The sequence below is a fragment of the Nomascus leucogenys genome, chromosome 19, assembly GCF_006542625.1.
Source record: "Nomascus leucogenys isolate Asia chromosome 19, Asia_NLE_v1, whole genome shotgun sequence".
Lineage (NCBI taxonomy): Eukaryota > Metazoa > Chordata > Mammalia > Primates > Hylobatidae > Nomascus > Nomascus leucogenys.
The window spans coordinates 72,655,791-72,683,775 of record NC_044399.1 but is presented as its reverse complement, the minus strand read 5'-3'; the positions used below and the strand labels follow the sequence as shown (position 1 = coordinate 72,683,775).

The 27,985-nt window shown below is 49.2% G+C and overlaps 1 protein-coding gene across 2 annotated transcripts; it reads right to left on the bottom strand.

Annotated features, from left to right (window-relative positions):
• Positions 1–89: 89 nt before the first annotated feature.
• SCIMP (SLP adaptor and CSK interacting membrane protein) lies at positions 90–27,642 on the bottom strand. 2 transcript variants are annotated; one of them, XM_003274559.4, is made up of 5 exons: positions 26,730–27,642; positions 15,041–15,164; positions 12,994–13,054; positions 6,349–6,422; positions 90–2,447 (listed from the first exon to the last, which is right to left on the bottom strand). In XM_003274559.4, exons 1-5 carry the CDS (start codon positions 26,748–26,750, stop codon positions 2,263–2,265), a joined length of 465 nt encoding a protein of 154 aa, XP_003274607.1. In that variant the 5' UTR covers positions 26,751–27,642; the 3' UTR covers positions 90–2,262. The 2 variants fall into 2 exon arrangements, with proteins under 2 accessions (XP_003274607.1, XP_004091583.1); XM_004091535.3 differs by having other exon boundaries at positions 15,062–15,164.
• Positions 27,643–27,985: the final 343 nt, after the last annotated feature.

Sequence of the window (27,985 nt, the reverse complement as noted above, 5' to 3'; positions counted from 1 at the left end):
TATAATACAAAGGAGAAGTATTTCCATAGGGCCAAGTATGGGAGCCGTGAGAGCTCAGAGGAGTTCATTGATTCATTCATTCAATCCAATTGATTATTCAACATATTTATTGAGCATCTACAATGTGCCTGGGCACTGTGCTAGGAACAGGGAAAACAGTAGAGGAGAGAAGGACACATTCCCTGCCCTCATGTTGCTTTGGGTCTAGTGGAGGAGAGAGACAGATAAGCGATAATAAACATGCAAATGCTATGAAAGGAGAGCGTCCAGGAGGCACTAACCCAAGTTGGATCATGAGGAAAGGGTAGCCAAGATGAAATGGGAAGGATCCAAAGGTGGGGAAGAATGTTTCATACAGAGGAATGGCGTTGTGCAGAGCGGCAAGAGGGACCATAGCGAAGGTCATTTTATTTTATTATTATTTTTGTTTGTTTGTTTTGGAGGGTTTACAGAACATTTATAAGAAGAAAGCATGTGTTTGAAACACTCCAATCCTTTGGCTTATTTTTATTCTATAATTTGGGAAGAGTCCTCTCTTTGGCTAGTGGGATACCAGAGTCCCATAAGGCCATAGTTAGAGAACTACTGGCCTAACATACGGAGGGTTTATTTATTTATTTATTTTTATTTTTTGAGATGGAGTTCCACTCTTGTTGCCCAGGCTGGAGTGCAATGGCATGTTCTCGGCTCACTGCAACCTCTGCCTCCCGGTTTCAAGCGATTCTCCTGCCTCAGCCTCCCAAGTAGCTGGGATTACAGGCATGCGCCACCATGCCTGACTAATTTTGTATTTTTGGTAGAAACGGGGTTTCTCCATGTTGGTCAGGCTGGTCTCGAACTCCCGACCTCAGGTGATCCGCCCACCTCCGCCTCCCAAGGAGGTATTAATAGCAAGGTGGAAGCCTTCATAGAGTCTAGAAAGAGAGAACCAGGGAGGAAGCCCAGGTCCCCAGTGCTGGATCCAGCGTTGATTGAGAGAGAAAGCTTGAAAATGGGAGGAACACATTTTCCCATCTCTTGAGGGAAAGCTCAGTCTAAGAGTCACTCTCAGGCCTTTCCAGGTTCACCGTGCTCTCTCTGCAAGGCTGTTCATTTGCCAGATTTCCCAGAGGTTACTTAGAAACCAGCATCTTGTGAGTATAGTTAGAATGAGTCAAGTCCCAGGGCTCTGGCAGATCAGCTAGCAGGAATTGATGAGATCTAAGAGCCTACAAAGCTGACTTGGGCCTCATTGACCCCATTAGGACACTTGTTTAACAAGACAGCAGCCCACGTCCCTGGCATCTCATTGGCTGCAGCACATCACACTGGACCTTCTGCCTCCTCCCAGATGCCCAGGGACAGTGATCTGGAAGGAAGGGGCTTGAGGCTGTTTTCCTAGAACTCGAGGAAGTACTGATAAAAATGATGGACAGGGGATGTTAAGGCCCCTGAACTCTCATCTTAAATATGCCATTGTTACATGCCCCTTTTCTTTCCTGTTCCCCATGATTTTTCCTGGGGGAAATCTATTTTTCCTGTAGCACCCCCAACACACCTATTGCAAAATGATGCTTCTAGGTGTAAATCAGAAGGTAACTTTTGTCCTTTGTCCATTGTTACAGTACAACTTGCAAGCACGGGGCAAAAACCTAGGTGAAAACTCAAATCTCTATGGTCAATTTGGCCTACATCATATAAAGGCATTGGGGTTTGCAGGGTGTCTAGGTGGGGAGGGTTCGCAGGAACAAAAGGTACTCCCTGCCCTTGCAAATTTGTGAGATGTGGTGTGGGAACCTGGGCACAAGAGCACTCAGCTATAACTCACCCACAGCCTCACAGTGCAGGAGGTGGGTGGGGTGAGAGGGTGAAGACCAGCATGCTTGATGAGGGCCTTGCTGGGGATGGGAGCCTGGGAGGGTCTGCACAACCAAATGCTGAGATTTAATATCACTCAGAACCATGCAAACCAAAGGGAATGAAGGGGGAAAGAGTGCCAAGAAATGAGTAGTTTCTCACAGGTGGGAGCCATGGAGCCCCATGGTCCTTCCCATGGAAACTTTCCTCAACAGCACAAGGCTGAGCCCTCTCAGTCCTCAGAGCTGAGCACCCATGTCTCTCCTCTGGCTGCAGTCATCTGGTCGCAGGGGTGTCTTCATCTAAGGTTTGGGAAGTGCTTTATCTTACAGAGCTTCATAAAATCACCACTGGCTTTCAGGGCCCAGAGACCTACTGAAGTTCAACCATTCTTGATTGTTTTAAAATAAGTCGTGTGAACCCTCTTCAGCTTTGCCAAAAAGAAGAAATGGCTGTTTCAAAATGATGCTTTTCAGTATTTTCAGGGATTTCAACATCATCATAGTCATCTTCAGGCTCAATGTAGCTTGGGATGGAAACAGTCTTCTTATTTTTAACTTTATTTACCAATGAGTATGTAGCAGGCGGCTGACTTGGGGTTTCCTGTGGGGCTAGAATACACAAAAAGTTCCTTAGATGCAAAGCTATCGTGTGTTTTTATATTTTTGAATGCAGTGGCTCAGTGTGATTTTCACGTTTCAGTGATTTTTCCACTTCTAGTGGGCCAGATCCCCATTTTACAGAGGAAATTTAGACGCAGACCTGACAGTCTCAGGATCACCCAAGTGAGTAAATGGAAAATATTAGTCAGACATCTTGACTCCCATATCTCTCTGCCTAAGACTGCACTGCATGGAAACCATGAAGCAAAAGCTTAGAAAAGAAACAGACCAGGTCAGGTGCAAGAGCTCACCCCTGTAGTCCCAGTACTCTGGGAGGCCAAGGTGGGAGGATCACTTGAGCCTAGGAGTTCCAGACCAGCTTGGGCAACACAGGGAGACTCGTCTCTACAGAAAAATTTAAAAATTAGCCAGATGTGATGGTGCATGCCTATAGTCCCAGCTAATTGGGAGGCTGAGGCAAGAGGATCTCCTGAGCCCAGAAGGTTGAGGCTACACTGAGCCATGATCACGCCACTGCACTTCAGCTTGGACAATATAGTAAGACCCTGTCTCCAAAAAGAAAAGAATGGATGAAAAGAAACAGACCAGAGCCCAGTAGTCATATGAGTGCTGTCATGTTACAGATCCTAATTTTCACAAGGAAGTGAAACAAATCATCTTTCCTTTTTGGCACATCCCTTCCAGTGACTTACACTGTTTTCCAGGACTCTCTGTAATTGCTTATGTACAAATCTCTCTGCTAAGATGAAAGGGGATGGCGTTGTTTTCAAAAGGTGGAATTAGTACAGAACAGGTTCATAGGAGGCTGGGGGCAGTGGCTCACGCCTGTAATCCCAGCACTTTGGGAGGCTGAAGTGGGCGGATCATCTGAGGTTGGGAGTTCGAGACCAGCCTGGCCAACATGGTGAAACCCTGTCTCTACAAAAATACAAAAATTAGCTGGGCGTGATGGTGGGTGCCTGTAATCCCAGCAACTCGGGAGGCTGAGACAGGAGAATTGCTTGAACCCGGGTGGCAAAGGTTGCAGTGAGCCAAGATTGTGCCATTGCACTCTAGCCTGGGCAACAGAGCGAGACTCTGTCTCAAAAAAAAAAAAAAAAAGAAAAGAAAAAAGAAAAAGAAACAAAAAACAAACAAAAAGAACAGGTCCATAAGTAATAGAAGGATGATGAAACAGCTCAGCTCCATCTTTGATGGGGATTGGAACTGCCTCTCCCACAATCTCATCTTTTCCTAAGAAAACCTGAAATGCCACTATTTGCAGAACTCTGCAGTTTGACAGACCCGAGTTCATGTTCAGGTTCCAGCAGTCATTAGCTGTGTGACTATAGGTAAGTAACTTATCTGTGACTCAGCATCCTCATCTGTCAAAGGGGAATAAAAATGTACCTGGCGGCCGGGCGCGGTGGCTCAAGCCTGTAATCCCAGCACTTTGGGAGGCCGAGGCGGGCGGATCACGAGGTCAGCAGATCGAGACCATGGTGAAACCCCATCTCTACTAAAAATACAAAAAATTAGCTGGGCGCAGTGGCGGGCGCCTGTAGTCCCAGCTACTCGGGAGACTGAGGCGGGAGAATGGCGTGAACCCGGGAGGCGGAGCTTGCACTGAGCCGAGATTGCGCCACTGCACTCCAGCCTGGGCGACAGAGCGAGACTCCGTCTCAAAAAAAAAAAAAATTGTACCTGGCTTGGGCTGGGCGCGGTGGCTCACGCCTGTAATCCCAGCACTCTGGGAGAGGCTGAGGCGGGCAGATCACGAGGTCAGGAGATCGAGATCATCCTGGCTAACACGGTGAAACCCCATCTCTACTAAAAATACAAAAAATTAGCCAGGCTTGGTGGTGGGCACCTGTAGTCCCAGCTACTGGAGAGGCTGAGGCAGGAGAATGGCGTGAACCCGGGAGGCAGAGCTTGCAGTGAGCCGAGATCGCGCCACTGCACTCCAGCCTGGGCGACAGAGCGAGACTCCGTCTCAAAAAAAAAAAAAAAATGTACCTGGCTTGTAGAGTTGTTGTGAGGAGTGAATGAGCTAATACCTGTGAAGTGCTTAGTGTGGGACCTGAAACACAGCGCACGCTGAGTAAATGTTAGCTAATATTATTTATCTATCCAATCAAAATATTTTTCTTAAGTATTGACTGAGCCTCATGCCCTGTTCTAGGTAGTGGATAAATATTAATAGTGGTGGACAAGAAAGGTTCCTGTGTTCCTGAAGTTTATACTCCAGTGGAGGAGATCAATAATACACAAATGAACAATAAGTAAATAAGACAATTTTGGGTAACTGTCAGTTTCATAAAGGAAATTAGCAGAACTACTTTAGGTTGAGTGGACAGAGAGGGCCTCTTTGAGGTGGTGACTTTTGAGCTGACATCTGAAGGATGAGGAAAATCCAGCTATGCAAAGAGCTTAAGGAAGAACATTCCAGTCAAAGGAACCAGGCAGAGTTTTTCTGATAGGAAGTGAGAGGCCTAGGGACACCCCATGTTTCTTTCTGTTTATGTTCCAAGCCAGGATTTGAACATGAATTTACACCGTATATCAGGCTGTTGGGTGCGTCGGTACTTATTCTGCTCCCTTTTTGCCTTTTCATCCCTTTTTTTTTTTTTTTTTTTTTTTGAGACAGGCTCTCACTCTGTCATCCAGGCTGGAGTGCAGTGATGCTATCATGGCTCACTGCAGACCTCCCAGGCTCAAGCGATCCCCCCACCTCAGCCTTCCAAGTAGCTGGGACTATAGGTGTATACCATCACGCTGGCTAATTTTAGTAAAGATAGGATTTTGCCATGTTGCCCAGGCTGTTCTCAGACTCCCGAGCTCAAGTCATCTGCCCGCCCTGGCCTTCCAAAGTGTTGGGATTACAAGCATATGCCACTGTGCCCAGCCTCTGGCTGTCTCTTTTAAACAGGATGCTGGCTGTGTGTGGTGGCTCATGCCTGTAATCCCAGCACTTTGGGAGGTCGAGGCGGGTGGATCACTTGAGGTCAGGAGTTCAAGACCAGCCTGGTAAATATGGTGAAACCCTGTCTCTACTAAACATATAAAAAATTAGCTGGGTGTGGTGGTGCATGCCTATAATCCCAGTTACTCAAGAGGCTGAGGCAGGAAAATAGCTTGAACCTAGGAGGTGGAGATTGCAGTGAACTGAAATCATGCCACTGCACTCCAGCCTGGGTGAGAAAGCAAGACTCTGCCTCAAAAATAAAATAATCAGGATGCTGCATCTATAAATCCTAGTGTTACAGACTGAATGTTTGTGTCCCCCCAAAATTCACATGTTCAAGCCTTAACCCCCAGTGAGGCTATATGTGGCCATAGGAATGACGCCTTGATCCAACAGGATCAGTGTCCTTGTAAGAAGAAACACCAGAAATCTGACTCCCTGATGCTCTTCCCCAGCTTGAATGCACCAAGGAAAGTCCATTTGTGGGGACATAGCAAGAAGGCAGCTGTCTGCAAGCCAGGAGGAGAGCCCTCACCAGAAACCTCACAGAAATCGGCCAGCAGCCTCATCTCGGGCTTCCAGCCTCAGAACAACGAGAAAACAAATTTCTGTTGCGTAAGCACCCCAGTCTGTGGTATTTTTGTTACAGCAGCCTGAGCTATCTAAGACACCTTGATAGGGGCCAGGCGCGGTAGCTCACGCCTGTAATCCCAGCACTTTGGGAGGCCGAGGCGGACAGATCATGAGGTCAGGAGAGACCATCCTGGCTAACAGGCGTGAACCTGGGAGGTGGAGCTTGCAGTGAGCTGAGATTGTGCCACTGCACTGCAGCCTGGGCGACAGAGTGAGACTTCAAGACTTCATCTCAAAAAAAAAAAAAAAAGACACCTTAATAAACTTGTTATCTTACCCTAAATGAAACTGCTACCAGTAAAATATACTTACAAGAGTCTTCTAGAGAAGGCCAATTCCTCGGTGGCAGAGGCGGTAATTGAACTGGCGACTCATTAAGAACATTCCTAGAGAGAGAATCAGTGTTTGGTTTGGGTCATGCCTGCTCCCAGCAGATTTAAGAGAAAACGTCAAGGAAAGTCAATGGGTTGAACATTCAAATCTTGGTCTCTACGAATTGGGAGCATTTCCTTTCCTTTGTAGGTCCTGGATCCCATTTGTAACTGGCACCCTAATGAAACCGTTTTCTCTAGCGCAGGAAATGGCTGAAACTGAGGGGAGGGAAATAAAGTGCTATAATTCAGAGCATGGAGCACACCTTCCTGGTTCACCTGAGCTGGATTAGGAGAGGTAGGCACCAGATGTATTTCTATTTGCAAAACAGATGAGCCAGGCATGGTGGCGCACGCCTGTAATCCCAGCACTTTGGGAGGCCAAGGCAGGTGGATCACCTGAGGTCAAGGAGTTCAAGACCAGCCTGGCCAACATGGTGAAACCCTGTCTGTACTTAAAAATACAAAAATTAGCCAGGCATGATGATGCTCACCTGTAATCCCACCTACTCAGAAGGCTGAGGCAGGGGAATCGCTTGAACCTGGGAAGCGGAGGTTGCAGTGAGCCGAGATCGTGCTACTGCCCTCCAGCCTAGGCAACAGAGCGAGACTCTGTCTCAAAACAAACAAAAAAACCCCCCCAAAAAACAAAAGCAGATGAACTCCTAAAGCAGAATGTACACACGCCTTGAGGCAGCATTTCCACTACTGGGTCTACAGCCTATCGAAATGCTCGCATCTGTTCACCAAAACATGCATTAGAATGTTCAGAGCAACACTATTCATAACAGCTCCAAATTGGACACAACCTGTGTTAGTCTGGGTTGTCCAGAGAAGCACAGACACATAAAATTTGCCATCACACAACCCAAATGCCCATCAGCGGTAGAATGGATAGATTAATTATGGTAAAGTGACTGGGCAAGGTGGCTGACATCGGTAATCCCAGCACTTTGGGAGGCGAAAGAGGGAGGATGGCTTGAGCCCAGGGGTTTGACGGTAATATAGGGAGACCCTGGGCAACACAGGGAGACCCAGTCTCTACAAACAATCAACATAATTAGCTGGTTGTGGTGGCATACACCTGTAGTCCCAGCTACTCAGGAGACTGAAGCAGGAGGATCACTTGAGCCCAAAATTTGAGGTTACAGTGAGCTATGATTGCACCACTGTACTCCAGCCTGGTTAAGAGTGAGACCCTGTCTCTAAATAAATAAATAAATAAATAGTGGTGTACTCCCACGGTGGAATGTTCTATAGCAACACGAATGAACAATCAGGCCGGGCGTGGTGGCTCACGTTTGTAATCCCAGCACTTTGGGAGGCCGAGGCGGGCGGATCACGAGGTCAGGAGATTGAGACCACGGTGAAACCCCGTCTCTACTAAAAATACAAAAAATTAGCCGGGCATGGTGGCGGGTGCCTGTAGTCCCAGCTACTCAGAGAGGCTGAGGCAGGAGAATGGCGTGCACCCAGGAGGCGGAGCTTGCAGTGAGCCGAGATTGCGCCACTGCATTCCAGCCTGGGCAACAGAGCGAAACCCCGTCTCAAAAAAAAAAAAAAAAAAAGAATGAACAATCTACAACTACACACAATGAATCTCATAAAAATGATGTTGAGCAAAAAAGCCAAACACCACATAATATATACCGTATGATGCCATTAATAGATTGCATAAAAACCAAAAAGCTGCCGGGCACGGTGGCGCACGCCTGTAATCCCAGCACTTTGGGAGGCCAAGGCAGGCAGATCACGAGGTCAGGAGATCGAGACCAGCCTGGCCAACATGATGAAATCCAGTCTCTACTAAAAATACAAAAATTAGCCAGGTGTGGTGGCACGCACCTATAGTCCCAGCTACTCGGGAGGCTGAGTCAGAAGAATCGCTTGAACCCGGGAGGTGGAGGTTACAGAGAGCCAAGATTGCGCCACTGCACTCTAGCCTGGGTGACAGAGTGAGACTCCATCTCAAAAACAAACAAACAAAAAAACCCAAAAAGCTAATTTATACTATCACAGACAGTGATTACCTTTGGGATGTAATGGTTGAAAGGCTGTATACGGTAAGCCTCTGAAGTGCCGGTAATATCCTATTTCTTGATCTGGGTGCCAGTTACCTGGGTCTGTTCAGTTCATGGAAATTCATCAGGTTGTACACTTAGTATTTCCATTTTTCTGTATTTGTATTATACTTTGGTACAAAGTTTTAACTAAAAGATAAACTCTAACAAAACTTCCTTACTTGGGCCTCCATCCCCCTAGGTACACTGATTTGACTCCTATATGCTATAAAGTCCCCCTGGGAATGAATGAACATTTTTAGGTTGTTGGGTTGAGCGCAGACAGGGACATGGGGGTAGAGCTCCACTGGCGGCTCTCACCACCCTTCTGTAGCTCTTCCTAAGAGAAGAAAGCAACTCATCTGACTGCTAAATTTGGGAAAAGTCTAGCTCCTCTCACTTTCTCCCCCAGAGCTGGCCTGACTGCAGAATTCACAAATCCTGCTCTGGTCTTTGCCATTCAGAGAGAGGGGTCTACTTGGTGGGGGAGACCTGAGGTTTTCCGGAGCTGCCTGTGAACTGGGCAGGAAAGTCACCCGGTTCCAAATTAGGAAACTCACTAGTTCACAGAAAAGAGCCACATTCTGCAATCCCAGTTTTATTCTTTTTTGTTTGCTTGTGTGGTTTTTTTTGTTTTTTTTTGAGACAGGGTCCCACTTTGACATCCAGGCTGGAGTGCAGTGGCACCATCACAGCTCACTGCTGCCCCAACCCCATGGGTTCAAGCAATCCTCCCACCTCCGCCTACCAAGTAGCTGGGACTACAAGCAGACACCACCACACCTGGCTAATTTTGGTATTTTTTTCAGATATGGGGCCCCACTATGTTGCCCAGGCTGGTCTCAAACTCCTGGCCTCAAGCCATCCTCCCACTTGGGCCTACCAAAGTGCTGGGATTATAGGCATGAACCACTGCCCCTGGCCAATACCAGTTTTATTTTTTTGCTTTTTTTTTGAGACTGAGTTTCACTCGTCACCCAGGCTGGAGTGCAGTGGCACGATCTTGGCTCACTGCAGTCTCCACCTCCTGGGTTCAAGCGATTCTCCTGCCTCAGCCTGCCAAGTAGCTGGGATTACAGGCACACACCACCACGCCCGGCTAATTTCTGTATTTTTAGTAGAGACAGGGTTTCACCATGTTGGCCAGACTGGTCTCGAACTCCTGACCTCAGGTGATCTGCCTGCATCGGCCTCCCAAAGTCTGGGATTACAGGTGTGAGCTGCCGCACCGCACCTGGCCCCAGTTTTATTCTTTTTTTTTTTTTTTTTTTTTTGAGATGGAGTCTCGCTCTATCGCCTAGGCTGGAGTGCAGTGGCGCAATCTCGGCTCACTGCAAGCTCCGCCTCCCGGGTTCACGCCATTCTCCTGCCTCAGCCTCTCCGAGTAGCTGGGACTACAGGCGCCCGCCACCACACCCGGCTAATTTTTTGTATTTTTAGTAGAGATGGGGTTTCACCGTGGTCTCGATCTCCTGACCTCGTGATCCGCCCGCCTCGGCCTCCCAAAGTGCTGGGATTACAAGCGTGAGCCACCGCGCCCGGCAGTTTTATTCTTAAAAAAGGCAATATTTTAGTCACCTGGCTACCTGACACATTTGTCTTATTCTTGAAAGGGATCAGAATTGATGGAGACAGGGGGAGTCTTATTTGCTGGATCCCTGAAGCTACAACAAAAGCCATTTTAGAAAAGCATAGATTTAAAAATGTTTTGTATACAGGATCTCACTATGTTGTCCAGGCTGGTCTTGAACTCCTGGCCTCAAGTGATACTCCCACCTTGGCCTCTCAAAGTGCTGAGATTACAGGCATGAGCCACTGCACCTTGCCCCAAGTGTAAGTTTTGTTTTAGATAGTGTGTATACTCCAAAGAAAGGACTGGCTCTTGACTGGCTCCTGGGAAATAATCTCTAAACCCTTGGAATATCCTCCCTAATAAGAGTGTCTCCAGCCAGGCACGGTGGCTCACGCCTGTAATCCCAGCACTTTGGGAGGCCGAGATGGGCAGATCACAAGGTTAGGAGTTTGAGACCAGCCTGGCCAACATAGTGAAACCCCGTCTCTACTAAAAATACAAAAAATGAGCCAGGTGTGGTGGCACGTGCCTGTAATCCCAGCCACTCAGGAGACTGAGGCAGGAGAGTCGCTTGTACCTGGGAGGCAGAGGTTGTGGTGAGCCGAGATCATGCTATTGCACTCCAGCCTGGGCAATAGAGTGAGACTCTGTCTCAAAAAAAAAAAAAAAAAAAAAAAGAAGTGTCTTTGAGGCCGGGCATGGTGGCTCACACTTGTAATCCCAGCACTTTGAGAGGCCAAGGTGGGTGGATCACTTGAGGTCAGGAGTTCCCGACCAGCCTGGCCAACATGGTGAAACACCGTCTCTACTAAAAATACAAAAATTAGCCGGGCATGGCGGCAGGTGCCTGTAATCCCAGCTACTTAGGAAGCTGAGGCAGGAGAAGCACTTGAACCTGGGAGGCAGAGGTTGCAGGGAGCGGAAATCACGCCATTGCTCTCCAGCCTGGGCAACAGAGTGGGACTCCATCTCGTAAGTAAATAGAGAGTGTCTTTGTATATCTGGGAGCCTTGAGCCACACCAGATGGTTTATGTTTATAATGTGGTTTATGGTGAATGCCTGTTTTTGTTTGCCTGGGGCCCTGGGCCATGTTTTCTCAATTTGATAAAGCTAAATGCAGGTATTCCATGCCCACATGACTAACCCCCAGTAAAAGAAAAACTCTACTCCAAGGCTTAGGTGAGCTTCTCCAGTCAGCAGTGCTTCACGTCTGTTGCCACACATTGTTACTGGGAGAACTGGGGCTCTCTGTGTGACTTCACTGGGAGAGGACAACTGCAAGCTTTGCCGGCTTTCCGCTAGACCCCACACTCCGTCACTTTTTCTTTTTTTTTTTTTTTTTTTTGAGACGGAGTCTTGCTCTGTCTCCCAGGCTGGAGTGCAGTAGCGCGATCTGGGCTCACTGCAAGCTCCACCTCCCGGGTTCACGCCATTCTCCTGCCTCAGCCTCCCGAGCAGCTGGGACTACAGGCACCCGCCACCACGCCCGGCTAATTTTTTGTATTTTTAGTAGAGACGGGGTTTCACCGTGTTAGCCAGGATGGTCTCGATCTCCTGACCTTGTGATCCGCCTGCCTTGGCCTCCCAAAGTGCTGGGATTACAGGCTTGAGCCACCGCGCCCGGCCTAGACACTTTTTCATTTGTTGATTTGAATCTGTATTCTTTCGCCATAATGTACTGTAATTGTTGAGTAAAATAGCTTTTCTGGGTCCCGTGTGTTCTTCTAGTGAATTCTCAAGCCTAAGAGTGGCCTTGGAGATCCCCAACGCAGATATTGGTCATAAAGCCCCAAATAGATCACAAAACACAAAAGTAAAGTGGATGGCATGTTTTTCTTCAGCACAGTAGCTTTCGGAGGACTATATTTGGAATCCATCAAAAGAAAAGAAGTACAGACCAGGCGTTGGGCCCAGAACACAGAGCCCAACCTGTGACCTTTGTCAGAATAGATGAGAGTAGGCTGGGCACGGTGGCATGTGCTTGTAATCCCAGCTACTTGGGAAGCTAAGGTGGGGGAATTGCTTGAGCCTAGGAGTTTGAGACCCACAGGAGTTTTAGAGCTGCCTAGGCAACATAGCAAGACCTTGTCTCCAAAAAAAAAAAAAAAAAAAAAGAGGCCGGGTGCAGTGGCTCACGTCTATAATCCCAGCGCTCTGGGAGGCCAAGGTGGGTGGATCACGAGGTCAGGAGTTTAAGACCAGCCTGGCCAACACGGTGAAACCCCGTCTCTACTAAAAATACAAAATACAAAAATTAGCTGGATATGCTGTCGTGTGCCCGTGATCTCAGCTACTTGGAAGGCTGAGGCAGGAGAATTGCTTGAAACCGGAAGGCAGAGGTTGTGGTGAGCTGAGATTGCGCCACTGCATTCCAGCCTGGGTGACAGAGCTAGACTCCATCTCAAAAAATAAAAAAAGGAAAAAAAAAAAGAACTACCAGGCAGACCTGGTGGCTCACGCCTAAAATCCCAGCACTTTGAGAGGCCAAGGCGGGTGGATCACCTGAGGTCAGGAGTTTGAGACCAGCCGGGCCAACATGGCGAAACCCCATTTCTACTAAAAATACAAAAATTAGGCAGGCGTGATGGTGGGTGCCTGTAATCCCAGCTACTTGGGAGGCTGAGGCAGGAGAATTGCTTGAACCCAGGAGGCAGAGGTTGCAGTGAGCCGAGACGGCGCCAATGCACTCCAGCCTGGGCGACAGAGCAAGACTCCATCTCAAAAAAAAAAAAAAAGAGAGAGAGAGAGATGAGAGGCGGGAGGACTTGCCCTGCATCGACAATGTCCTGAGTCTCTGCCCCTATGTGGAGAGATTTGGCAGGTGTGACGTCTCACCAGCTCTACAGGAAATGCAGATGTCTCAGTCATACTGGTACAGTAGTGGAGGGGCAAGGGTGGAAGGGAACAGGCAGTTCTCAACAGTAAAAAGCGGAAGGATTCCCCCCCACTTACTCATACGTCTTTTCTTCATCTTGCTTGTGTTTCAGGGGCTTGGCAATTTCCCATTTCTTGCCTAAGAGGGGGAAAAGCATGTTCATAGAAGAAGAATTAGCAAAAGTTGTGATTTTCGAATGTAACCCAGAGAAAACACACTTAGGGACACAGAGTTAATAAATGATAGGGCTGGACTTTGAACCCAGACTGTCTGACCACAGAGCCTCTGCACTAACCCAGTGAGGGCAGCCACAGCGTGGGTGGTGTTTATTTCCTCTGTGCCTGGCACTTAGGTGTCACTTAGAAATGTTGGTTGAATGAATAATCAAAAGTGTGGTTGGGAGGAAATCAGATAAAGCATCGGAAAAGCAGTTTGTATCCTGTAATGTGCTGGACATATAAGTTGTTATAAATTATAGCCTGCTTGTTAATAGGAATGGTTGAGCATAAAAAGAAAGTAGGTAAAGTTCTAGTTCAGGGTCATTCTTTTGTCCATATTTGAGAATGGAAACTTTTTTTTTCCCCCCCAGACAGAGCCTCACTCTTGTTGCCCAGGCTGGAGTGCAGTGGCGCAATCTCGACCCACTGCAACCTCTTCTCCCTGGGTTCAAGTGATTCTCCTGCCTTAGCCTCCTGAGTAGCTGACATTACAGGCGCCTGCCACCACACCTGGCTAATTTTTGTATTTTTAGTAGAGGTGGGGGTTTCGCCATGTTGGCCAGGCTGGTCTTGAACTCCCGACCTCAAGTGATCCACCCGTCTCAGCCTCCCAAAGTGCTGTGCTGAGATTACAGGCGTGGGCCACTGCACCTGGTGGGAATGAAAACTTTTTTTTTTTTTTAAGATGGAGTCTCACACTGTCGCCCAGACTGGAGTGCAGTGATGCGATCTCGGCTCACTGCAAGCTCTGCCTCCCAGGTTCATGCCATTCTCCTGCCTCAGCCTCCCAAGTAGCTGGGACTACAGGTGCCTGCCACCACACCCGGCTAATTTTTTTTGTATTTTTAGTAGAAACGGGGTTTCACCATGTTAGCCAGGATGGTCTTGATCTCCTCACCTTGTGATCTGCCCGCCTTGGCCTCCCAAAGTGCTGGGATTACAGGCATGAGCCACCGTGCCTGGCCAGGTCGTTATTTAAAAGAACGAGAAGTCAAGATAACACACCATCGAATCAAGGCTTTCATGTTTCTGGAAATGAACAGGAAAGTGGAAACCCCACTTACAGATAATCTAAAGTTAGTATTAATCCCTAGTCTACTTATTTATGTCTGAGGGTGCCAAGAGGTTTCTGGTCTAGGTAATACCAGAAAATTCAGAGTATGGCCTCAGAGAAGGCAATCAGAGGTGGCCAAACATGTTGGCTGTGGGTTGAGTCCATATTTTATTCCTCAAGACAGTTCTTTTTTTTTTTTTTGAGATGGAGTCTCACTCTTGTCATCCAGGCTGGAGTGCAGTGGCACTATCTCGGCTCACTGCAACCTCTGCCTCCCGGATTCAAGTGATTCTCCTGCCTCAGCTTCCTGAGTAGCTGGGATTACAGGCACCCGTCACCACACCCCGCTAATTTTTGTATTTTTAGTAGAGACGAGATTTCGCCATTTTGGCCAGGCTAGTCTCGAACTCCTGACCTCAGATGATCCCACCGCCTGAGCTTCCCAAAGTGCTGGGATTACAGGCATGAGCCACCGCACCCAGCCAAGACAGTTCTTAATATTCCATATACTTGTGTTCTCGCAAGATGCTGTGATCAGTAGCCACATAGGGAAGAAAAAGCACTTGAGCATACTGTGCCTTGAAACAGATTCTGCTTTCACCCAGATGATTAGGGCTAGAAGGGCTCTTGGAGATTAGTTGACATTCCTCCTTTCACTATGTGGATGAGGAAACTGAGACCTAGAGACATAATGTAGTGGCAGAGCTAGGACTCAAACCCAGAATGCAAGATGCTTAATCCAAAATTCAGCTCATTCAGGCCCAGGATTGATTTGCTTGCCCTAAAGGAGCTCTACTGCACCGATTACCACCTGGCTCCTCCCTCCACCTGCCTAGGTAAGATGGCCATTACCTCGTCTAAGCTGCCACTTACAGACACAGTACAGGATGAGGCCCAGGCCCACAGAGACAACGATGATGGCCACAGCTAAGATGATCCAGAAATTATTCCTCCACCAACTCATTGCAGTGGAATCCTGAGAAGAATGGAGAGAGAAGAATGAGGCATGAATGAAAGACATCCTGGGGTTGGGTGGAGGGGCAGTTATCTACTGTGGGTTGTTTTTTTTTTTTTCTGAGTCGGAGTCTCACTCTGTCGCCCAGGCTGGAGTGCAATGACGTGATTTCAGCTCTCAGCTCACTGCAACCTCCTCCTCCCGGGTTCAAGTGATTCTCCTGCCTCAGCCTCCAGAGCAACTGGGACTACAGGCACCCACCACCACGCCTGGCTAATTTTTGTATTTTTAGTAGAGATGGGGTTTTGCCACGTTGGCCAGGCTGGTCTTGAACTCCTGACCTCAGGTGATCCACTTGCCTTGGCCTCCCAAAGTACTGGGATTACAGACATGAGCCACTACGCCCAGCTAATCTACTGTGTTGTGTAGAGATGCAGACATCTGCTTAGGAATCAGGCACTGGTTCACAGCCATACCCTACTCATTAACACCTGGGGGACCTCAGGCACGTCACTCGACCTTCTGTGAGCCTTATCTGTAATATGGGAATGGTACCTCCTACTTCACTGAGGTTTGTGAGGACTGGAGATCAAGCATGTACCTAGTGGACCCTCTAGAAATGGTAGACATCATCACTGCTCTTTCAGACATGCAGCAGGAGGGGCAAGGTGCCATTTAAAGCAATAATTGACTGCAGGGTTGTTGTTTTTCTTCTTGAGACGAAGTCTCGCTCTGTCACCCAGGCTGGAGTGCAGTGGCACGATCTGGGCTCTCTGCAAGCTCTGCCTCCCGGGTTCACGCCATTCTCCTGCCTCAGCCTCCCAAGTAGCTGGGACTACAGGCGTCCCGCCACCATGCCCGGCTGATTTTTTTGTATTTTTTTAGTAACACAGGTTTCACCGTGTTAGCCAGGATAGTCTCGATCTCCTGACCTCGTGATCCGGCCGCCTTGGCCTCCCAAAGTGCTGGGATTACAGGCGTGAGCCACTGCACCAGGCCGGTTTTTTGTTTGTTTGTTTGTTTGTTTTTTGAGACGGAGTCTCACTCTGTCGCCCAGGCTGGAGTGCAGTGGCATGATCTCGGCTCACTGCAACCTCTGCCTCCCAAGCAATTCTCCTGCCTCAGCCTCAGCCCCCTGAGTAGCTGGGATTAAAGGTGTGTGCCACCACGCCTGGCTAATTTTTGTATTTTTAGTAGAGATGGGATTTCACCATGTTGGCCAAGCTGGTCTCGAACTCCTGACCTCGTGATCCGCCTGCCTCGGCCTCCCAAAGTGCTAGGATTATAGGCACAAGCCACTGTGCCCAGCCAGTTGTTTTTAATCACAAGGACAAGTCAGACTTAATGCATAGCAGGGGAGAGAAATTTTGAGAGCTTTTGTTTGAGGTGAGGGTTAGAAAAATAGCTGGATGGGTCTCTTTGAGTGAGATATGGTCAGAAGGGTGAAGCTGAAGATATAGGGCAAACTGAGTTGATCTGCATGAGAGTTAACAGGCATTTGAGGGCTGGAAGCTGACAGACCAGAGAGGGGGAAAGTCTTGGAAAAGGTTAGCAGCAGAGAGAGAGGTCAAGAAGAGAGCGGCAAGTCAGAGCCTGGTTAGGAAGCTGCTGTAGTGGCAAATGACCAAGGCGTTTCTAGGACAGTAATACCTCAGGTCCAGCCTTAAATTGCTACCTAGGTTATGCCGTGGTGTCGCCTTTTGTTACCATCAAACCTCCAATAAAACTGCATAACACGGCCGGGCGCGGTGGCTCACGCCTGTAATCCCAGCACTTTGGGAGGCCGAGGCGGGCAGATCACTTCAGGTCAGGAGTTCAAGACCAACCTGGCCAACATGGCGAAACCCTGTCTCTACTAAAAATACAAAAATTAGCTGGGTGTGGTGGCACGCGCCTGTAGCCCCAGCTACTCGGGAGGCTGAGGCGGGAGAATTGCTTAAAGCCAGGAAGCAGAGGTTGCAGTGAGCTGAGATCATGCCACTACATTCCAGCCTGGACAACAGAGCAAAACTCCATCTCAAAACAAAGCCTAGGTGCAGTGGCTCACGCCTGTAATCCCAGCACTTTGGGAGGCTGAGGCAGGCGGATCACTTGAAGTCAGGGGTTCAAAACCAGCTTGGCCATCATGGTGAAACCCCGTCTCTACTAAAAAATACAAAAAATTAGCTGGGCATGGTGGTGCTCGCCTGTAATCCCAGCTACTTTAGAGACTGAGGCAAGAGAATTGCTTGAACCAGGAGGCAGAGGTTGCGGTGAGCCGAGCTTGTGCCATTGCACTCTAGCCTGGGCAACAAGAGCAAGATTCCATCTCAAAAAAAACAAAACACTGATCTCAAAGAGGGAGTCGTGAGAACCCCAACTTGAAGCTGGTTGCTCTCAAGTTCCAGAGGCCCGGACTTGCGACCGACATCTGGGGAGTTGGGGGCAGCAGTCTTGGGGACTGAGCTGTGAGATCTGATACTATCTCTGGGTCTATAGTGCTGGCATTGAATTGGAGAACACCCAGCTGGTGTTCACTGCTTGGTGTGTGGCGGAAAAACCCTCACACATTTGATCACAGAAGCCCTTTTCTGTGTTGATGATTGTTGTGGTGCCGTGAGAACAGAGAAAAAACACCGTTTGCAGAGTTTTTCCTGAAACAATACTCTTTAGAGCGATAGAGATAAATACCACAACCTGCGCATTCAAAGCTGTTGTATCTGGATTGTGACTGCGTGGAAGGACGAGGCGGGAAGACAGGGGCTGTTGCTTTTTGTTATAAACTCTCTGCATTACTTGATTTTTGCACTACGTACATTTACTTTGATGACACTGAAAAGAATAAATTGACCATGTAGTGTAGCTTCCAAGGAAAACTATTGCTTAGGTTTCAAGGTCAAGGAAATTTCATTATCATCAGTTTCTTGGGAAAGAGGAAGTGGAATGATGTCAGAAAGTGAAACCACGGGTCATTTTCAGAACTACTCAGAGTAGTAAATATTTTTTGTTAGTTTTGTTCTTACAAATGAAATGGACCGCAGAGAGACACTTTTTCTTTTCTTTTCTTTTGTTTTTTGAGATGAAGTCTCGCTCTTGTCCCCCAGGCTGGAGTGCGATGGCGCGATCTCGGCTCACTGCAACCTCCGCCTCCCCAGTTCAAGCGATTCTTCTGCCTCAGCCTCTCGAGTAGCTGCGATTACAGGTGTGTACCCCCATGCCCGGCTAATTTTTTTTGTATTTTTTTTTTTTTTTTTTTTTTTTTTTTTTTTTTTTTTTGAGAAGGGTCTGCTCTTTCACCCAGCTTGAGTGCATGGCGCGATCTCGCTCACTGCAGGCTCCGCCCCCCGGTCACCCATCTCCTGCCTCCCCCCCGTAGCTGGACTACAGGCGCCCGCTACTTCACCGGCTAATTTTTTGTATTTTTAGTAGAGACGGGGTTTCACCGTGTTAGCCAGGATGGTCTCGATCTCCTGACCTCGTGATTCGCCCGCCTCGGCCTCCCAAAGTGCTGGGATTACAGGCGTGAGCCACCGCGCCCGGCCTTTTTTGTATTTTTAGTAGAGATGGGGTTTCACCATTTTGGCCAGGCAGGTCTCGAACTCCTGACCTCAGGTGATCTGCCTGCCTCAGCCTCCCAAAGTGCTGGGATTACAGGCGTGAGCCACCACGCCCAGCCGACACATTTTCAATAGAACCAAGGAGAGCTTGCTTTTTGAGAGAGGGCAGCTGAGAGAGGGGGCCTAAGAGAATCACATCCTAGTTCCAGTAGATTGTCCTCTAGGCCACCAGGCTGGTTTAATGGCCAAGGTGCTTCCAGAGAGGGGAAGCCCTGGGGAAGGATGATAGAGAGTACAGAAAACAGGGAGTACGCAATGGCTGCATGACCGAGTTCAGGCCCTGGGAAGGTATGGAAGCTGGATCCTACCTGTGTTAGCAGGCCTGGAGTTGTGGCCACAGAGGGCCGAAAAGATTGTGAGTACAGGACTACTGAGGGCTACTGAAGGATCGCAAAGAAGTGTTTGCACTGGCCGAGTGCAGTAGCTCATGCCTGTAATCCTAGCACTTCAGGAGGCCAAGGCAGGCGGATCACTTGAGTCCAGGAAGGATTTCATGATCAGCTTGGGCAACATAGCAAGACCCTGTCTCTATACACACACGCACACACACCACACACACACACACACACACACACACACTCTTACACTTAGCCGGGCGTGGTGGCATGCACCTGTAGTCACAGCTACTCAGGAGGTTAAGCTCCTCCTCAGCTACTCAGGGGTTTCACCATGTTGGCCAGGGTGGTCTTGAACTCCTAACCTCAAGTGACCCACACGTCTCGGCCTCCCAAAGTGCTGGGATTACAGGCGTGAGCCACCCTGCCCACCCAGAATGAACTTTCAAAAGGGAACAAGGATTAGAGAAGGGAGTGACACCGAATAGAACCAGAGAGAAGGGGCTTGGGTGCAGGAAGTTGAGAGCTCACACCTAAGTTTCCATTTCCTCTGAGGTGGGAGGCAAAGTCAACAGTGTGGGGGTTGAGGTGGGAGGGGTCCAGCTTGAACAGAGCAGTCCAACAGCACGCACCAACTCCTCCACCTTCCAGCCCAGCCCCCAGCCCCCATTCCCATGGCACTTTCTTCACAATTTCAGCTGGTGGAGCCTCTCTCCTGAGGCCATCCTTTCTCCTTGCCTACCGCATCCCAAGAACTCCTCAGCTATGTGAAGGGATATCACTACCCCTGCAATATGTATGTGTGAAATATGTTGGGCGCAGTGGCTCATGCCTGTAATCCCAGCACTTTGGGAGGCCGAGGCAGGCGGATCATGAGGTCAGGAGTTCAAGACCAGCCTGGTCAACATGGTGAAACCCCGTCTCTACTAAAATACAAAAATTAGCCAGGTGTGGTGGTGTGCACCTCTAATCTCAGCTACTTGGGAGGCTGAGGCAGGAGAATTGTTTGACACTGGGAGGCGGAGGTTGTGATGAGCCTAGATCATGCCACTGCACTCCAGCCTGGGCGACAGAGCTAGGCTCCTTCTCCAAAAAAAATTTAAAAAATGAAAAATAAGTTGGGCATGGTGGCACGTGCCTGTGGCCCCAGCTACATGGGAGGTTGAAGTGGGAGGATTGTTGAAGCCCAGGAAGTTGAGGCTGTAGTGAGCTGCAATCACGCCACTGCACTGCAGCCTGGGTGACAGAGCCAAATCTTGTCTCAAAACAGACAAAGAAACGAAAATGAAATGCATTGAGCACAGTGGCTCACACCTGTAATCGCAACACTTTTGGAGGCTGAGGCAGGAGGATCACTGAAGGCCAGGAGTTAGCAACCAGCCTGGGCAACATAGCAAGACCTTGTCTCTACAAAAAAATTTAAAAATTTGCCAGGCAAGGTGGTGCATGCCTATAGTCCCAGCTACTCAAGAAGCTTAGGTGAGAGGGTTGCTTGAGCCTAGGGGTTCGAGGCTACACTGGGCCATGACTGTGCCACTGCACTCCAGCCTGAGTGACAGAGCAAGACCCTGTCTCAAAAAAAAAAAAAAAAGTGAAATGCATTTTTCTTCCAACTGAGCCTGTGACAGTGACAGTTGTCTCTTGGTGTATTTGTTCTGTTTGTTTATTTGTTCCTTGTCTGTCTCCCACACTGATGGGCAAGCACCGTAAGAGCAGAGGCTTTGTCTGTAATTACCACTGTGTTTCTAGCGCCTAGAACATCACCTGGGGCAGGACATACCATACATATCTGTGAATATACGAATGAATGGATGATGCCCCAGTCTCTTTCCCCTGCTATAGATGGACCTCCCACCCGAGAATGCAGGCAGAAGTCACTTTGGGTCCAGTACCTGAAATTCCTGTGCTGTGCAGTCTAATTCCAAAGCCTCATCTGGACACGCGACCCTGGGCAGGCTCCCCGTCCTGCACTGGCCATTGGCTACTGGGGTCAAGAGGCTGGCTGGGAAGCAGTGGCAATGCAATGCTGGGGAGGTGGAGTTCCAGCTTCCCCTTTGTTTCTCCCCATTCCTCTAGTTGTCCATGACATTTTCAAGGAAAATGAGTAAGCCTGTTGCAGTTCTGGGTGGTTTCAGTGGAAAGGATTTGGCAAGACCTTCCACAGGGAAGAGGGCAGGTGAGTGGGAGAGCAGCTGAAGGCAGTCACCACGTCAGCTTCACTTTCATTTCTCCAAAGGGCATTTCCAGGGTGTCAGGGACAGAAATCACATTTTCCTTCACCAGGAATTTCTGAGACTGTGGGTTTATTTAGCTTTCTTTTTTCTTTTTTTTTTTTTTTTTTTGAGACGGAGTCTTGATCTGTCGCCCAGGCTGGAGTGCAGTGGCGCGATCTCGGCTCACTGCAACCTCCATCTCCCCGGTTCAAGCAATTCTCCTGTCTTAGCCTCCCAAGTAGCTGGGACTACAGTCGCACGCCACCATGCCCAGCTAATTTTTATATTTTTAGTAGAGATGGGGTTTCACCATATTGGTCAGGCTGCTCTTGAACTCCTGACTTCAGGTGATCCACCCGCCTTGGCCTCCCAAAGTGCTGGGATTACAGGCATGAGCCACCACGTCCAGCCTATTTAGCATTTTTAAAAGAAGATCTTCAGTAAGAAATATAATTTACATTGTGATAGGTATACACGTATTCACATAAATGAAGCACTGAAGGGCCCTAGGCTGGCCATCGAGGGAACAAGTTCCCCTCCACTCCCCTCCCCCCATCTCCGTTCTCCTCTCTTCTCCTTTCTCCTGTCCGCTCCTCTCCTCTCCACTCCTCTCCTCTCCACTCCTCTCCTCTCCACTCCTCTCCTCTCCACTCCTCTCTCCTTTCTCCTCTCCTCTTCTCTCCTTTCTTCTCTCCTCTTTTTCTCCTTTCCTTTCTCCTCTCCTTTCTCCTCTCCTTTCCTCTCCTTTCCCTTCCTTTCCTTTTCGTAGAGACAAAAAAATGTTGTAGATACACAAAAAATATTGCCTAGGCTGATCTCAAACTCTGGGCCCCAAGTGATCCTCTGCCCCAGCATCCCAAAGTACCAGGATTACAGGCATGAGCCACTGCACCTGGCCAGGGGGAATAGGTTTCCTGTTCCCACTTAGCTGTTGCACTTGGAATAAGACGCTTAACATCTCCTTGCAGGCTTCTGAACAGCTTCCAAGAGATGATGCGTGCAAAAGAGCTCTGTGTGCAGAAGATCACCAAGCATGAGGCATTATTAAGGGCAAACCAACCAAGTTCTATTTACAATCACAAGTGTCTTCTAAGAAGGGCAGCTACCGACCAGGAGAGCCCCCTATTCTCCCTGCAGAGGATCTGCAGATCTGCAACGCTGGCTGGGCTAGGAATGAAGTTTGCTGGTAGGAACTGGGGAATGTTGAATTCCTCTGGGTTATAGAGGGGGAGAATTTGGAGTTCTGGGAGGGAAGGTGATGAGAAGAAGGGATGGAAAGATGAGAAGGGAAGGCAGCAGGATGGTGCAAAGGTGGGAGTGAACCCAAGGGCTAGATTAGGCCTGCAGAACTTAACCTACCCTACTGGATTTTAGTCACTTGCTTCTAGTTGATCTTAAAACCTATATAGCTGCTGGGGGCAGTGGCTCACACCTGTAATCCCAGCACTTTGGGAGGCCGAGGCTGGAGGATCACTTGAGCCCAGGAGTTCAAGACCAGCCTAGGCAACACGGCAAGACCTTCTCTCTACTAAAAATTAAAAAACAAAACAAAACAAAAAAACCAGATGTGGCGGCATGTGCCTGTAGTCCCAGATACACAGGAGGCTGACGTGGGAGGATGGCTTGACTCTAGGAGGTTGAGGCTGCAGTGAGCCGTGATCACCATCAGTGCACTCTAGCCTAGGTTACAGAGTGAGACCCTGTCTTTAAAAAAAAAAAAAAAAAAAACCTATATAGCTAAAAGTCATGTAGCTAAGCAGTATTTAACTGGACTTCCACTAGCTTCCTGCTGGATAACATCTCTGACGTATAGGTCATCATAGTAATGGTTGTTTAAGTTGTTTTTCAGGGGCCGGGCACGGTGGCTCATGCCTGTAATCCCAGCACTTTGGGAGGCCAAGGTAGGCAGATCACCTGAGGTCAGGAGTTCGAGACCAGCCTGGCCAACATGGTGAAACCCCGTTTCTACTAAAAATACAGAAATTAGCCTGGTGTGGTGGTGGGCGCCTGTAATCCCAGCCACTCGAAGGCTGAGGGAGGAGAAGCGTTTGAACCCGGGAGGTGGAGGTTGCAGTGAGCCTCCAAGATCACGCCATTGCACTCCAGCCTGAGTGACGAGAGTGAAAAGAAAAAAAAGAAAAGAAAAGAAAAGAAAAGTTGTTTTTCAGGAACTTGGGGTCAGCTCTTATCCAGTTCAAGCCACTTATGACCATCAATCCTTCAGTTTGGTCTGTGTGAGTGTCCAGTAGGTGACGTTTGATGTCAGAGCACCAAAAACTCCATCCTTAATCATGCTAATGCCACCATTTTGTGAACCTGCATCCTGTGAAGAACCACGAAGCTTGACTAGGCTTGCACAGATCGCCGATGTCCTACTTTTCCCTCCAATCACCTTCCCCACACCTTAGGCCACCTGCTTCTTTGTCCCATCAACGTCTCTAAACCCCATCTTTGAGGAAGTGGGTTTGAGACCTGTTTTCCCATCTCCTCACTTGGCTGCCTCATGAATAAACGCATTCTCTGCTGCAAAACTGGTCATCTCGGCGGGGCGTGGTGGCTCACACCTGTAATCCCTGCATTTCGGGAGGCTGAGGTGGGTGGATCACGAGGTCAGGAGATCAAGACCACCCTGGCTAACACGGTGAAACCCCGTCTCTACTAAAAAAATACAAAAAATTAGCCGGGCATGGTGGTGGGCACCTGTAGTCCCAGCTACTCGGGAGGCTGAGGCAGGAGAATGGCTTGAACCCAGGAGGCGGAGCTTGCAGTGAGCCGAGATCACGCCACTGCACTCCAGCCTGGGTGGCAGAGTGAGACTCATCTCAAAAAAAAAAACAAAAAAAAAAACTGGTCACCTCAGTGATTGGCTTACTGTGCAATGAGCAGAATGGGCCTCATTTGGTATCAAGATGAGGAACTGATAGAAAGTGCCCAGGGACGGGGTGGCAAAGACATTTTCAGAGCAGGGCCGTGTTATGTTCTGTGTGCAGTTGTTTGCACTGATGTGTTACAAGCCCCTCTGGTGGCCTCCCGCTGAGTCTTCGTTAAAGTCTGCTGCATCTGCCAATGCTTTTGTGAGCAGATTTGTTCTGGGGGGTGTGGGGAACTAAGAAAGGGGTGGAATATAAACAGTGCAGTATAAACAGTTTTACCCACAGAGGCTGCAGGCCCATTACTGACCACGGAAAAAGAGGTGGGCTCCTCAGGAGTCCACAGAAGTCCTGAGGAGGGCTTTGGACTTTGGCAGGCCTGGAATGAGGGTTCGAACTAATCCCAGCCTAGATCTCGAGGGTCTGAGAGGCTGTAGAGAAATTTAGGCCAGTTGGCATGAGCAGTTCTTGCCCCAGTTCGTCTCTAATTCCCAGACTGTTTCTGTTCATGCTCAGTGAGGCCTTGTTCCCACTCGTTCTTCTTCTTCTTTTTTTTTTTTTTTTGAGGTGGAGTCTTGCTCTGTCGCCCAGGCTAGACTCCACTGGTGCAATCTCAGCTCACTGCAACCTCTACTTCCCGGTTCAAGCTATTCTCCTGCCTCAGCCTCCTGAGTAGCTGGGATTACCGACACGCACCACCATACCTGGCTAATTTTTGTGTATTTTTAGTAGAGATGGGGTTTTGCCATGTTGGCCTGGCTGGTCTCAAACTCCTGACCTCAAGTGATCCACCTGCCTCGGCCTCCCAAAGTGCTGGGATTACAGGCGTGAGCCACTGAGCCTCGCTCCACTTGTCCTTCTCGCTGATGTCAGCACCAGAAATGGCCATGTGGATAGTCACTGGCAACTTAAAACCCAAGTGTGCATGGGGAAGTGCAGGGCAGGGTCATTAAAAGGAGTCCAGCCTCTCTTCTCCCCTTCTCTATACTTTCATTTCTGGGAAAGACCGGAAACCTCGCCTCATTCCTGTATCTCCCATGGCCCCATCCCCACCCTGCTTCAGCCTGTCAGCCTCCAAATGTAGTCCAAGTCCTCATCTCTGTACCTGGACCATTCCATTTTCGCTGGCCCCTAGCCCCCACCTGGCTCCCCACTGGCTGCCAAATACCAGTGTGACCCTGTCCCTTCCTTGCTTTAAGCCTCTCAGTAGGTTTTTTTTTTTTTTTTGAGATGGAGTCTTGCTCTGTCACCAGGCTGGAGTGCAGTGGCATAATCTCGGCTCACTGCAACCTCCACCTCCTGGGCTCAAACGATTCTCCTGCCTCAGCCTCCCGAGTAGCTGGGACTATAGGCGCCCACCACCACACCCAGCTAATTTTTGTATTTTTAGTAGAGACGGGGTTTCACCATGTTGACCAGGCTGTTCTCGATCTCTTGAGCTCGTGATCTGCCCGCCTTGGCCTCCCAAAGTGCTGGGATTACAGGCGTGAGCCACCGCGCCCCGCCTGCGTCTCAGTAGTTATTTACCACTGAAGCAGAGTGAAGCCTGCGCTCCACATTGCTTCATGGCCAAGACCTCGGGGACAAGTGGATACACTGGGCAGTGGGAGTGGCTATGGCAAAGCCAAACCCAGATCTCTTCTTGAAATAATTTTTCCAGAGGGCGAAAGCAGATGGCTCCACCGAGAACTCACGCCAGCCCAACACACTTTGATCTCGAGGCTTCTGGAAGGGAAGGTGCCTAATGAACTGCTGAAAGCAGGGATGCAATGACAAAGCTACCAAGACTGGAGGTGTTCCAGGTCTTTCATCCAAGAGCCCCAAGACGTAGCCTAAATTCACACCATGGTAATCCCAGGACTTTGGGAGGCCAAGGCGGGCAGATCACCTGAGGTCAGGAGTTCAAGAGCAGCCGGGCCAACATGGTGAAACTCCATCTCTACTAAAAATACAGAAATTAGCCAGGTGTGGTGGCGGGTGCCTGTAATCCCAGCTACTCAGGAGGCTGAGGCAGGAGAATCGCTTGAACCCGGGAGGCAGTGGTTGCAGTGAGCCGAGATTGCATCACTGCACTCCAGCCTGGGCGACAAGAGTGAAACTCCATCTCAAAATAAAATAAAAATAAATAAATTGACACAGTCAGTGCCTCGCTCCCACCCCCACCTCCAGCATAGCACCATGACAGTCTTCTCACATATCAAGTCCCAAAACACACTATCGGCATCCAGAAAGTGAGAGTAACTCGTTACAGTTGAGACCTCTCATTCCCAGTCATTATTTCCTTTCAATCCAAGAGGTAGACTTCTTCATCGCCCCTGACACACACATGAGGAAAAGGCCCAGAGAGGTGAAGTGATGCCTCAGGTCACTCAGCCACTTACCAGTAGAGCAGATCCTTCAATGCAAGTTTTTCTCCAACCCTACACAGCAGTCGTACCAGGGCCCCAGGCTGCAATCCCCTGGCCCAGTGCCGATTGGTGGCTCCCAGGGACACATGCCCTGATGCCGGCGCTGGCAGATGTCTGCTGTGAAGAGAGCAGGAAACTGTCCGTTGGAAAGCCGAGATGCTTACCTGAACTGTGAAAGTATCCATATGTGAGCAGCTAAGGAGACAGCAGTGGCTGGAGTGCTGCGGCTCAGGCACAGCTGGTGAGAGGAATTCCTCACTCACAGGCCCTCACCCACTGCTAGAGACAGTGAGCCCCATCCTGGCCACTTCCCCTTTCTAGTCAGCCCACGGGGCAGAGACCCTGGCGTCATTTCTAGGCAACCATCCCTTTTCCAGGGAAGCTCATGACCCACGGCTGTCCAGAAGCCAGAATCTTCTCACTGCCCCGTGTCGCTCCCGCAAGGCCTACCAGAGGACCCTCATGGTGTGCTAGGGGGTCCTGGCAGGGGCCAGGGTGGAGACTTGGCAGTGGGGGTGGGTTTGGTGTCCCCACAGACGAGTTTGCCCTGAGCATTCCTGGATGTGGCAAACTCAGTCTCAAGAAGAGCGACAGGATGCCAGCTCCCATGCAGAGACAGATCCAGGTAAGAAACCAGCTCATGTGTGACAAACTCACCATCTCACCATGAGGGTGACTCTTGAAAGCTCCTGTGCACCTTGGAACTGCTGACACATCTTCTGCTTGGAGGAAGCAAGGGACAGGCTTCCTGTTTCTAAAGGCGGGTGAGTGGCGACCTTGAGAAATGTGGCCAGTGGAGCATTTTGAGTGAGTTGGGTCCCCTCTTACAACACTGTGAGACAGAACTCCCAGCGAGGCCCACGGCCTCTGAACATGGGGTTGGGGTGGGGAAACCAATTAACCATTTTGTTGAATTGGCTGGTTCTGACTCAAATGAGCAGTCACATTAGTAAAAATAGGCAAACGGATGTGCATTGTATCTGCCCAGAACGAATGAGTCGTTATTCATTTCAGTAATAATTATAATAACCAGATATGTCTGATAAATATCTGATAATGTCTGATATATGACTGGTAAATTTAACAAACACCTGGCTCTGGCCGGGTGCAGTGGCTCACGCCTGTAATCCCAGCACTTTGGGAGGCCAAGGAGGCGGATCACCTGAAGTCACTAGTTCGAGACCAGCCTGGCCAGCATGGTGAAACCCCATCTCTACTAAAAATACAAAAATTAGCCGGGCATTTTGGTGTGCGCCTGTAGTCCCAGCTACTCAAGAGGCTGAGGCAGGAGAATTGCTTGGACCCACGAGGCGGAGGTTGCAGTGAGCCAAGATCACACCATTGCACTCCAGCCTGGGCAACAGAGCAAGACTCCATCTCAAACAAAACAAAACAAAACAAAACAAAACATCTGGCTCAG